Source organism: Pollachius pollachius (genome assembly GCF_949987615.1).
Source record: "Pollachius pollachius genome assembly, chromosome: 1".
In the NCBI taxonomy this organism is placed as follows: Eukaryota; Metazoa; Chordata; class Actinopteri; order Gadiformes; family Gadidae; genus Pollachius; species Pollachius pollachius.
This window is the reverse complement of record NC_136934.1, coordinates 24,069,310-24,082,459: the sequence shown is the minus strand read 5'-3', so window position 1 is coordinate 24,082,459 and position 13,150 is coordinate 24,069,310. Positions and strand designations below refer to the sequence as shown.

The 13,150-nt window shown below is 46.7% G+C and overlaps 1 protein-coding gene across 1 annotated transcript in view; it reads left to right on the top strand.

Moving 5' to 3' along the window:
- The window catches only part of LOC307087752 (serine/threonine-protein kinase N2-like), a gene marked incomplete at its 5' end in the record, with an annotated part of 41,426 nt that continues 28,276 nt past the window's right edge, over positions 1-13,150 (top strand). The window contains 3 exons of the mRNA XM_079753396.1: positions 1-124; positions 613-737; positions 1,468-1,639. Coding sequence (XP_079609522.1) covers positions 1-124; positions 613-737; positions 1,468-1,639 — 421 coding nt within the window. The remainder of the gene's footprint in view (positions 125-612; positions 738-1,467; positions 1,640-13,150) is intronic.

The following is a 13,150-nucleotide window of genomic DNA, read 5'->3' as shown; positions in this document are numbered from 1 at the left end:
ATGTTGTCCAGCGCTCAGCAGATGCTGCAGGAGAGCCGGTCCAAGATCGAGTCACTCCGGCTCCAGATCCTCAAGGCTGCCCAGAGCGGAGAGACAGAAGAGGGGAACCTCTCCCCTCAGACAGGTGAGAAGACCAGCCTCATAACTCCTAACCCCAGCTCTTTAGGATCCTCCACGTAACCCCTAACCTCAGCTCATTAGGATCCTCCTCATAACTCCTAACCCAAGCTCTTTAGGATCCTCCACTTCATTCCCAACCCCAGCTCTTAAGGATTCCCCTCCCGAGTCCTAACCCCAGCTCTTTAGGGTCCTCCTTACTCCTAACCTCAGCTCATTATGGTCCACATAACTCTTAACCAGCTTATTATTGTCCTCATAACTCCACTCCCAGCTCAATAAGATCCTCCTCATAGCTCCTAACCCCAGCTTATTAAGATCCTCCTAATAACTCTTAACCCCAATTCTTAAGGATCCTCCACGTAACCCCTAACCCCAGCTCATTAAGTTCCTCCTCATAACTCCTAACCCCAGCTCATTATGGTCCTCTCTCTCCAGTCAGAGTAACAGTATTTACAGTACCTAAAGGTATATTGTGGATGTGTACATGTGCAGATGTTTCCCGGCGGACAGAGCTCCAGCATTACATCCAGAGAGAGAGCGATGCCCTGGCCCTGGCCACCGACATCGCCTCTAGCCTGCAGGACCTCAAGAACATGGAGCCCTCAGCCTCTACTGAGGTACGCTCTCAGCCTCTACTGAGGTATGCTCTTAGCCTATACTGAGGTACGCTCTCAGCCTCTAATGAGGTACGCTTTAAACGCTACTGAGGTACGATCTCAGCCTCTACTGAGGTACGCTCTCAGCCTCTACTGAGGTACGCTCTAAGGGTCTACTGAGGTACACTCTCAGCCTCTACTGAGATGCGCTCTCAGCCTCTACTGAGGTACGCTCTCAGTGTCTACTGAGGTAGGCTCTCAGGGTCTACTGATGTACGCTCTCAGGGTCTATTGAGGTACGCTCTCAGCCTCTACTGAGGTATGTTCTCAGTGTGGGCGGGATGTGACACAGGAGGTTGGCTAGTAGCCGGAAAGTTGCTGATTCGATCCGCGGTTTCTCATAGCTGAGTGTCCCTGAGCAGGACGCCTCACCCTGTCTGCTCCTGACAAGCTGGCTGTCGCCTTGCGTGGATTACAACGCCGTCAGTGTGTGAATGTGTGCATGAATGGGTGAATGTTCTGCAATATTGTAAAGCGCTTTCAGTGGCCACTGGTTAGAAAAACGTGGTATAAATGAAGTCCATTAACATTTACTGAGGAAGGCCTCCAGCATCTCCTTAAGAAGGCCTGGTGGGGTTGTGAGATTTGTTGTTGGCATTGCCCTGATGATGTCCTCAAGTATCTGGTACATCAAAGTATCATCATGATGAGGTCATGGCAACAGTGAATCCAGTATTATCCTGTCCACCAGGCGCTGGTGAGGGTCTGTGACACCACCCGTCGGCTGGAGCTCCTGAAGACGTCGCTTGACCGGTGCCAGGAGGATCCCAGAGACCATGTTCCCTCACTGCCTCCTTCTACAGAGCACGCCTCCCTCAGCTCCTCGCCCTCAACACTCCTCACAAAACCAGCCTGCTTAACCGGTAACCGAACCAGAACACAACCCACCCAGAACACAACCCACCCACCCAGAACACAACCTACCAAGAACACAACCCAGCTACCCAGAACACAACCCACCCACCTAGAACACAACCCACCCACCCAGAACACAACCCACCCAGAACACAACCCACCCACCCAGAACACAACCCGCCCAGAACACAACCCACCCACCCAGAACACAACCCACCTACCCAAAACACAACCCACCCAGAACTCAACCCACCCACCCAGAACACAACCCACCCAGAACTCAACCCACCCACCAAGAACACAACCCACCAAGAATACAACCCACCCACCGAGATAACAACCCACCCAGAACACAACCCAGTTTAAGGAGCAGATATGGCTGAAACTAAGACTTTGAGGTAATGACACCCTTATTGTAGGCTGTATTTATCAGAGCCCATCTTTCCCCGACGCCAACGGCGAAGAAGATAGGCAAGATAATAAAGACCATAGTCAAGATGAAGCCTACACACCTCTTGATGGCATTGGACTTCAATATGCCCAGCATCAATTGGAAAAGAGTTACCACAACAAAAGGTCAGTGCCACATGAGTCAACTTTTTCTTGAGACCATTAGAGACACCTTTCTGGACCAGCACATAAACCAGCCTACCCGACACAATCACGGACAAATCACCAACATACTGGATCTTGTGATCACCATTGAAGAGGACATGGTTGAGAACCTTCAATATCTACCAGGACTAGGCGCGAGTGTCCACGTCTGTATGAGCTTCTACCTGAGAGTGTGCACTGAATCAGATGATAAAGCAGACCCGAAATTCCGGTATCATAAGGGAGACTACGACAGACTAAATTGCTGTATACAGGAAGCAAACAGGACTGACATACTCCACCATATGAGTGTAGAGGAGGCCTGGCTCTATTTCACCAGTGTTTCCAACTCGGCCATGGACTAGTACATCCCAAAATCCTGCCAAAAAAAGGATAAAAGGCAAAGCTCTGGGTTAACAGAGAGGTGATGGCCCAGAGAAAGAAGTAGTATAACTGCTGGCAGCAGTACATGCAGACCGGGAACTACATTGACTACGTCAGAGCAGCCAGATATAGGAGCAACCTGGTCAACAGTACCCGTAAGCTCTGCCGAGAGTTTAAACGTGATCTATCTCGCAACATCAAGACTGATCCAAAGGCATTTTGGCGATACATAAATAGCAAATTGAAAAATCGCCCCTAACTAGGAGACCTGCAGCAAGAGGATGGCTTACTGACCAAGGATGACAGCATGAAAGCTCAATTGCTAAACAACTTATTTGGCAGAGTCTTTACCAGGGAAAAATTGGACAACATGCCAGATGCCAGGAGCCCATAGTAAATCTGGATATCCCAGCTGATATGGTAGAGAAAAAAATAAAGAGGCTAACACCCACAAAATCATCCAGACCAGATGGACTGCACCCCAGAGTCCTCCAGGAAACAGCATCTACAATTGGCCTCCAATTGTCATTGATCTTCAACAAGTCACTGGCGGAGAACCGACTTCCGGAAGCCTGGAAGTCCGGCAACATTACACCAGTCCACAAGAAGGGAAAGAAAACAGTACAAGGCATCTACAGTGAGGCAGGTCTACAGACCTGCCTCACGTCAGTTGTCGGTAAAGTTATGGAATCACTTGTCAGGGATGGATTTGTTCGACACATGACAGAGGGAGACTATTTTTGTGATGCTCAACATGGGTTTGTCCCAGGGAGGTCCTGCATGACCCAGCTCCTGGTCACACTGGAGATATGGAAAGACTGGCTAGATAGGGGAGAACCACTAGATGTCATATACCTGAATTTTAAGAAGGCCTTTGTCAGTGTGCATCATACTCGTCTCTACCAGAAGTTGCAAGCTTATGGCGTGGGCGGCAACCTCCTGAACTGGATCCAGCACTTCCTCATGGGACGCAAAAAGAGAGTGACCGTAAAAAAACCTCTCTGATTGGGCCACTGTACTGAGTGGAATCCCTCAGGCCTAGGACCGATACTGTATGTCATTTTCATAAATGACCTCCCCGACATGATCCAAAGCACAGCGAAGATATTTGCTGTCAACACCAAGATCTTCAACAGAATGATAAACTGAGACGGCCACCGTCAGATCCAGGCAGACCTTGACCTCCTGGTTAAATGATCAGAAGAATGGCAGCTCGGCTTAAATGAGGGAAAATGCAAAGTGGTTCATCTTGGCAGCAACAACCCCGAACTAGATTATACAATGAATGGTGTTACACTGATCACTGACACATCAGAGACTTTTTTTTTCATTAAATGTTTCATAGAAAGTACAGAACAGCTGGAAACATATCTGTACATTATTTCAGATTTGACCACTTTGTGTATTTATTTAAGGTGAAATTTAAAAGTTCTCTGTTACATAGTGTTTTTGGGAGAGACATGCTGAGTAAAAACATTATGTTTTCAAACTCAAAATAATCGTTATTTTGATATTTTCCATAATAAAGCAGCCCTATAGAGCTCGTAAGTACACCCCTTCCGGTAGACCCCCATGGGACCTCTGAGTTGATAAAATATGAATGGTTTTCAATGGAGAGAAAGTAATTATTTTCTGGTCCCAGTCTTTATATGCCCTGGATTACACATATGTTGTTTGTGGAATTAAATTATAATTTTTCATGCAAAGAAAACAAAAAAAATTTGAGAGGAAGTTTGATAATGTTAGGTTTTGTGTGAGGCCGCTTTGTGAACTACAGCCCCTCGCTGCTCTCGACGCGAATGATAAACGTCACCACTCTTATGTGGTGGTATATGGCGAACTCTCTGCTCAACTTCACCGCTCTTTTCCAAGGGGAGGATAACAGCATTGAAAGAGGTGAAAACCATTATAAGCCAGGGCATGTGTAGATTTTCAGTTATACTGATGGGGAGATTGTCGGTCTTGTCCACGCCAGTCGCAGGGAGCGTGACGTCACATACGAGACATGTCGTCTTTCTCATTGTGTTTTCTCTACAGCCTTTAACTGAACAATTGCGCAATAAACGTCAAACTACTGACATGAAAAATGATCATTTAAATCCACAAGCAACATACAGTGGGGCAAAAACGGGAGAGGCCTGTAATTTTCATCATAGGTAAACCTCAGCTATGAGAGACAAAATGAAAAAAAATCCAGAAAATCACATTTTCTGGATTTTTTAAGAATTTATTTGCAAATTATGGTGGAAAATAAGTATTTGGTCACCTACAAACCAGCAAGATTTCTGGCTGTCACAGACCTGTAACTTATTCTTTAAGAGTCTCCTCTGTCCTCCACTCGTTACCTGTATTAATGGCACCTGGCAACTCCTTATCAGTATAAAAGACACCTGTCCACAACCTCAAACAGTCACACTCCAAACTCCACTCTGGCCAAGACAAAAGAGCTGTCAAAGGACACCAGAAACACAATTGTAGACCTGCACCAGGCTGGGAAGTCTGAATCTGCAATAGGTAAGCAGCTTCGTGTGAAGAAATCAACTGTGGGAGCAATTATTAGGAAATGGAATACATACAAGACCACTGATAATCTCCCTCGATCTGGGGCTCCATGCAAGATCTCACCCTGTGGGGTCAAAATGATCACAAGAACGGTGAACAAAAATCCCAGAACCACACGGGGGGACCTAGTGAATGACCTCCAGAGAGCTGGGACCAAAGTAACAAAGGCTACCATCCCTAACACACTACGCCGCCAGGGACTCAAATCCTGCAGTGCCAGACGTGTCCCCCTGCTAAAGCCAGTGCATGTCCGGGCCCGTTTGAAGTTTGCTAGAGAGCATTTGGATGATCCAGAACAGGATTGGGAGAATGTCATAAGGTCAGATGAAACCAAAATAGAACTTTTTGGTAAAAACTCAACTCGTCGTGTTTGGAGGAGAAAGAATGCTGAGTTGCATCCAAAGAACACCATACCTACAGTGAAGCATGGGGGTGGAAACATCATGCTTTGGGGCTGTTTTTCTGCCAAGGGACCAGGACGTCTGATCCGTGTGACGGAAAGAATGAATGGGGCCATGTATCGTGAGATTTTGAGTGAAAACCTCCTTCCATCAGCAAGGGCACTGAAGATGAAACGTGGCTGGGTCTTTCAGCATGACAATGACCCCAAACACACCGCCTGGGCAACGAAGGAGTGGCTTCGTAACAAGCATTTCAAGGTCCTGGAGTGGCCTAGCCAGTCTCCAGATCTCAACCCCATAGAAAATCTTTGGAGGGAGTTGAAAGTCTGTGTTGCCCAGCGAAGGCCCAAAAACATCACTGCTGTATAGGAGATCTGCATGGAGGAATGGGCCAAAATACCAGCAGCAGTGTGTGAAAACCTTGTAAAGACTTACAGAAAACGTTTGACCTCTGTCATTGCCAACAAAGGGCATGTAACAAAGTATTGAGATGACCTTTTGTTATTGACCAAATACTTATTTTCCACCATAATTTGCAAATAAATTCTTTAAAAATCAGACAATGTGATTTTCTAGATTTTTTTTTTTTTCATTTTGTCTCTCATAGCTGAAGTATACCTATGATGAAAATTACAGGCCTCTCATCTTTTTAAGTGGGAGAACTTGCACAATTGGTGGCTGACTAAATACTTTTTTGCCCCACTGTATGTGTAATCCAGGGCACATAAAGACTGGGAAGAGAAAATAATTGCTTTCTTCATGTTGACTCCCATTCTAATTTTCCTCGCCCAGAGGTCCCATGAAATGTCTACCGGAAGGGGCATAGTTACGAGCTCTATGGGAATGTAATCTGGTCTCCACGATATCAATCTGACAGCAAAGAGGTCGAGAAGATCCAACGATGAGCTACGATGCTAATACCAAGCCTCCAATCCCTCCCTTATGAAGAACTTCTCTCCAGACTCAAACTACCATCACTGATGCACAGGAGACGACGTGGTGATATGATACAAGTTTACAAGATCAGGAATGGTTTGGACAGAATGGAGCCCGGGCTCTTCTTCCAACGACCACATCACACAGGGACCTACAGTGTTGGGAAAGTTCACTTTCTTCGTGAACTAGTTCAAAGTTCAGTTCACAAATTTTAAAATGAACTAGTTCAGTTAGACGTTCATAATTCAAAATTTTGAACTAAGTTCACAGTTCCAAAAAATGAACTAGTTCATAGTTCTTTTTTTCAATATGTTGCTGTGAGCTTTTCATTTTTTCCGGTATTTTGAACATTGAGCCCCCTTTGTGGTTTGTCTATGATGATATAGAGTGGTTGAATCAAGTATCTTAGCGAAATACAGTTTCAATCGTGTTTTATTGCACATTTAGCGCATTTTGTAAATCCCATTGATTTCTGTTGGAAGACTCATTGCTCGTTGGCGGAAACGGAAAGGGGGGGTGTTCACGTTTGGTTGTAGTCTTTTCGCTCGGTTCTAGCCCTGCTGTTGAGATGGAGAACCGAGCGAAAAGACTACAACCATACGTAAACAGCCCCCCTTTCCGTTTCCGGCCAACAAGCAATGATTCTAGGAGGTATTCTACTCCGCTGAGCTATGAGCCAGAGAGCTAACGTTATGGATTGTACATATTTATAATTCGAAATTCGTCTGAGCCTTTATACCACAAATACTCTAGGGTCTATAGCATATAACCGCTTTGTCTGATTACAGTTTAATTCATTTTCCACAATTTAACAGCTCTCGTTTTGAAGAATAATCACCGCGCCATTCGTTTCAATGGGAATCGCGCTGGTCTATAATTTCAAAATAAAGTGTACATATTTACAATATGAAATTCGTCCCAGCCTTTATATGACAGATACTATAGGGTCTATAGCATATAACCACCTTTTCTGATTACAGTTTAATGTAACAGTAAGCTGGCAACACCTCAACTGCAAATGAACCGGACGGAGATTACCATGGCAACCGGTCAAACAACACGGCGATCTGCGCGCGCATCCGCCGCGTTGATAGAGAAATACCCCCCCCATTGAACGAAGTTAAACCGAGTGAGCGTGCCGTTCACTGACACCAGAATGAACGAGTTCACAGTAACGTTCATCAGGCAGTAATACAGTACGTTCAGTTCACGTTCGCCCAAAATATGAACGAGTTCATGAACTTTCGTTCAGTGAACGCGTTCAGGCACAACACTGGGGACCTAGGCTCAATGTGCGAGGCTCATCCTTCAGCCAAAGAATTGTAGCCGATTGGAACTCCCTCCCTGAGAATGTGATCATGAGTGATATTATCAGGGACGCGGGAAGTGGGGGTGCTGCAGCACTCCCCCCCCCTGGCGGCCCCTGGCTGTAATTGCAAGAGAGAAAGTTTTCTGAAGAAATCAATACTTTTTTTCTTTTTAGAGTATGATTTTATCATACAACATGATTTTTCATTAAATTATTGACATCCACCCTTTTCATGATATTTATCATATTATCATTTCATTTTATTTAGAACATTGTCTGTGTAAGCTGACGTAGGCTATGCCGCACAATGCAGAACAATGCTATGCACGGCGGGAAAATTCAAAAAGTCAAGCTTGTTACAAGTGCAACATGTCGCAGAAAAGATGTATTTCAGATTTTTTTGGCCCGAAGAAGGCAAAACTTCATTAAAACACCAGCCGGTCATCCGATTCCCTGTCAGCAGCCCGTTGTCTCCCCAGCACCCCTGAGGAAGAGAGTTCATGTTCACAGACGCCATTGCTGCAAGACGGCGCCGGCAACAATGGTGCTATTGCTAGCCCCCGCCCTCCGGTCGAGCCTAATATCGATTGTGCCGGCAACAATGATGCTAACCCCCCTCCGGTCGATCCTAATGTCTTGGCTTTGGCTAACGTGCAACTGCCGGCAGTCGCAACTACTAGTTATTCTGTTGGTGAAGAGCCCTGCCAGCCAAAGGAGTTTCACTTCCCAGCCAGGCGATCGGCAAGTGAGAACTTTAGCCGGTCATTTAAGGTTGGTTGGTTTGGCCAGTGGACGTGGCTACACTATGTGAGGGAAACCGACACGGCGTTATGCTTCGTGTGCTGCTCTGCAATAGAGAAAAAGCTTGTCTGGGCAGACGGGATAATTAATACTGGCAACTTCATTAAAGGAGGGTTTGGCAATTGGCGGAAGGCAGGTGAAAAGTTTCGGGAGAATGAAAAATCTTGTTTCCATACAGAAGCCATAAGCAAGCTGGCGGCATTGAAAAGGACCCCAATTAATGCGCTTATGTCACAAGCAGTAGCTAAGGAGCATATGACTGCGCAGACTGTTTTGGACAGACTGGTTGGCAAAAAAAGAGCAAAGTCGGACGGTTCACTTGATGGATAGGGAATATTGCACTACGGTCCTCTATGTTGTTGCACTACCGACCTCTATGTTGTTGCACATAGCGGAACGGGAAGTTAATTACTGTTTAGATGTAAACCTACCGGCACTTTTAGCTGCTCATGACATGTTTGGTTATTGTCATTTCACTGCTGTCGTTCATTAAAGCAAGTGAACAAATGGAAAGTTGTTCTTATTTAATGGAGAAACCGTCACTTTCCTCATATCAGACTCGTAATTCTGGATGAAAATATTATCACTTTCCTTTGTAAACCTTTAGAAATAACCTCCTGAATCCTTGTCATAACGCTGTTTATAATCCCGGACCGCAACAGCTTGTCGGCATGTTGTTAGTTTGTGAACCTCAGCATAGTATCAGCCGAGTTGACTCTAATTTCCACATTGTTTACTTGCTAACGTTTGTGAATAACTGGCTAGTTGGCAGAGTTAGTCTTTTTAACACACCAGTAGAGTGTTTATCAGAGCGGAGCCCTGAATGTGACGCCACCCGTCATCTTGTCTCTGTAAACAATGGATGTTGCGCAGCATTTATTATGACGTCATTATATAGACTCTCTCTCAGCCCCCCCCCCCCCCCCCCCCCCCCCCCCCGGACTGACTTCCCGCGTCCCTGGATATTAGGAACTGTTTCATGTCAAGACTGGACCGCGTCTAGCGTTACAAGCAGTATTAGATACCGTGATTTACCGTTAAGTTGTTATATACAGTAAAAGGCCCACTATGCAGGATCGTTCATTCCCTTAATGTTTTTTCAGTATTTTCTGTTTTCCTTTTTTTTATAGTTGACGGGGAGATGTTATATCTTAGATTAGAATTGTTTCATGTTTGGTTGTTGAACAGAACGATCAGTGTAAGAGTGTTGGCCAACATAATACATAACAATAGCATGAACAATTTGCGCAGCAATCGTGCATTTATGTATCTGCTCAAGTACGTCACTGGTGTACGTGTCGGAATTGCAGGGAGATGGATTCCGACAGTGAGAGGGTATGCTGCTGCCAGTCCCCGCAGCACTGCATAAATACCATGGCGGAGCAGAGAAAATTCAGGCACTCAGCATATAGACAATTTGTGTTGTGGCAGCTTGGCCGCCTGGGTTTGGGAAGGAGAGTTGTCAATGCCAGCTGCTGTGTCTGGAAGATTAGGGACACATTTCCTGACCCCAGGGCCCACTACACGGGCTTCAGGTTGCGCCGCCTGGACATGTAGGTGTTTGTAAATAAACATTGTAAATAATCATTATTGCATATGTATGTTTCTATTTTTTTATATAAACATGTTTTCACCACCTCTCTTTCAGTTCAATAATACACGCTTTTTGGTTATGAAAATATTTATTTTGGATATTGAAAAAAATGCAAGTGACAGTGCTTTATGGTTTCTTTTTGCCTTACCTTCTGCCTGTGTGTAGCGTCTTCTTGAGGGTTCTCTGGATTAAGGTTTCCTCGTGACACTTGTAACAATCCCTTCGCTACTTGTTTCTATTTCATTCCTACTGACCACCAGAGGCGGTGCTTTAGCACTGGATGTTCCATCTCGCGCATGCGCAGGTCGAGTAATTATACCAACAAAGTCACCTGTGACACCTGGGTGACCCGAGAATGTCTATATATTCCTGAAGTCACCCGAGGATCTGTTCCTTCTATCTTCTCGCGGTAGCGGAAAAGCGGAACAGACAAACATTGTTTGTTATAAAAATACCATATTAGCTTGTCGCAAGTAGCCTTGTAACCCGAGGGTTTGTGCCTCGATTGAACTTCGTCCATCAAAGGCTGCGACTTGCAATTTGTTTGATTTCAGCCAGGGGTGAGTTAAGTGTGTAGGCTACATGTAGCCGTCAGCTAGCGCGGCAGCTGATATCACCCTTCCACCTTTACTTTAATTTACCTTTACTTTACAGTCGGTGTCTAGTTATTCAGTCGCTGTGTTATTCTTTCGGTCTCACATCGTTTCTCGTGTGCTTTTGCCTAAGCCCGGTTGCTAATTTGTATGCTCGCCAGTGCGCAGCTTGGGGTCCAAGCTGCCGTCACTGTATTTATTTATCCGGTTGCATACTTTGATTTAATCGCCAGTGAGTGGATTGGGGTTCCAAAAATCGCCATCACTGTATTTTCCTAGCGCACTGTTTTTCGGGCGCATCGTTGCTCGCGTGCTCTCGCCTAAAGCCTGATTGCCTAGCCTGCACTAATTTGCTCCGGTGGGCTGCTTGGGTTTCCAAGGCTCGCCGTCACTGTGTTATTGTAGGGTTGTCTCGTCGTTGCTCGGGTGCTCTTTCCTAAAGCCCGATTGCCTAGCCTACTTTAGTTTGCTCGCGTCGTTGCTCGGATGCTCTCGCCTAAAGCCCGATTGCCTGGCCTACTAATTAATTTACTTGTAAATCATTTGTTGCTGACATGTTAAGTGCCCATAATTGTGTCACCTGCATGGCCTCCCTGCAAGCGGAGGATGGCCATGACCATTGCCCTGCATGTCTCGGGGTTGAGCATCTTAGGGAAGCAATGTCAGATAATCCATGCATGAACTGTAGTTTCATGCCTCATGCACTGAGGCTAGCTAGGTTGGCTGAGGTGGAGGGCGGACCAGGGTTGCCCCCTTCGGGTGTTGATGCTAGTGGCACCAGGCGCTGTGCCTCGGCAGCTGGGGGACCCACCGGGAAGTCCCGTAGAGTCGACAACTTGGCAAACCAAGTGGATACACTTTCAGATGAGGTTGCTCAGATTAAAGCGCTCCTGCAGAACCTACAACCAGCTCAGGCTTTACCATCCGTGGCCCCTGCGGCTGAACAACCTAATTACTCAGAGGATGACATGCTGTCCACAGCTGCGTCCTGTAGTCTCTTTACAGAGGAGGTAGAAGGGGTCGACGAGGAAGCATCCCTTGCCTCTCAGGCTTTTTCTCAAGGGTCTCTGGGCGCTTCGGCTAGAGGGTCAGTGTCCGGCCGCGACACTGTTAAACCAGCCGTGTGTATGGCCCTGGCAAGACTGGGGTTAGATGAAGCCCCCGTTTCATCTGCACCTGCGAATGCCTTCTTTCCGCAGGGCGCTCAACCTTCCGTTTTTTCTCTGCCCCCCTCTGAGCCGTACATCGCAGAGCTTCATAGATGCTGGCCAGATTCATGGGACCTCTCCCATCACACTAGTGATAGCAGAGTTCTGGCAACCATGGACAACGCTGATACTTATGGCTTGGACCGGTTAGCCCCGATCGAGCCTGCTATAGCATACGTGGTTGTCTCCCCAGACGAGGCTCTGAGAGCATGCGCGCTGCCCTTGGCCCCAGTGCCAGATTACAGATGACCTCCTTACCAGGACATCCAACATCGCTGCCCGTGTGGGCCGTCTTGGGAATTAGCTTTCTCTCATTGTTCTGGCTCTGTCTCAAACTATACGGGGGTCAGGTGCTGTTCCTTCAGCACAGACCCAGGCCGGAGGCCTCTGTGGTACCCCGTGCCAATAGCTCTCAACCACGTTCAGTTGGACAATCGAGGGGCCAGCACTTCTCACCACAGGTTGACCAGCGCCGTAGCACTGCGCCACAGGCGTCATTTGAGGCGCCAAGAGGTCCGGCGCCCAGCCGCCGCCCCCCCAGGGGCCCTAGGGGCAGGGGGGGTAGGTACTGAAGTTCAAGAGCCAGTCGTCGGACGCTTTTCTCAGCAGCACCTGAGCTACTGGGAAGAGCAGACCACAGACCCTTGGATAGTATCCATGCTATCCAACGGGTACAAACCTACTTTCTGGTACCAAAGAAGGAGCTGCTCCTCATCCTGTGGCAACGGCTGTCTTGTCGACGGCTTCAAGCCCTTAATTGGTGAGCACTCTTAGTGACCTTTTTGGTATTAGTCGTCCAGTGCTAAAGCACCGCCTCTGGCGGTCCGTAAGAATGAAATAGAACGATAGTTACGTATGTAACTACGGTTCTATGTATTCCGGATGACCGACAGAGTTCTCTGTCAATCAGACTTCTCAGATTCCGCAAGAAGATCCAGTTGGAACAGATCCTCGGGATGACTTCCGGAATATATAGATATTCAAGATTCAGAATTCAAGATGGTTTTATTGTCATATGCACAACATTTACAGAGCAGTCGCTGGCAATGAAATTCTTTAGTCTTGGGCTCCTCCAACAGTGCAATATAAGAGAAAGTAAAACTATAAGAGAAACACAAGTAGGAAAGCTGAGACTTA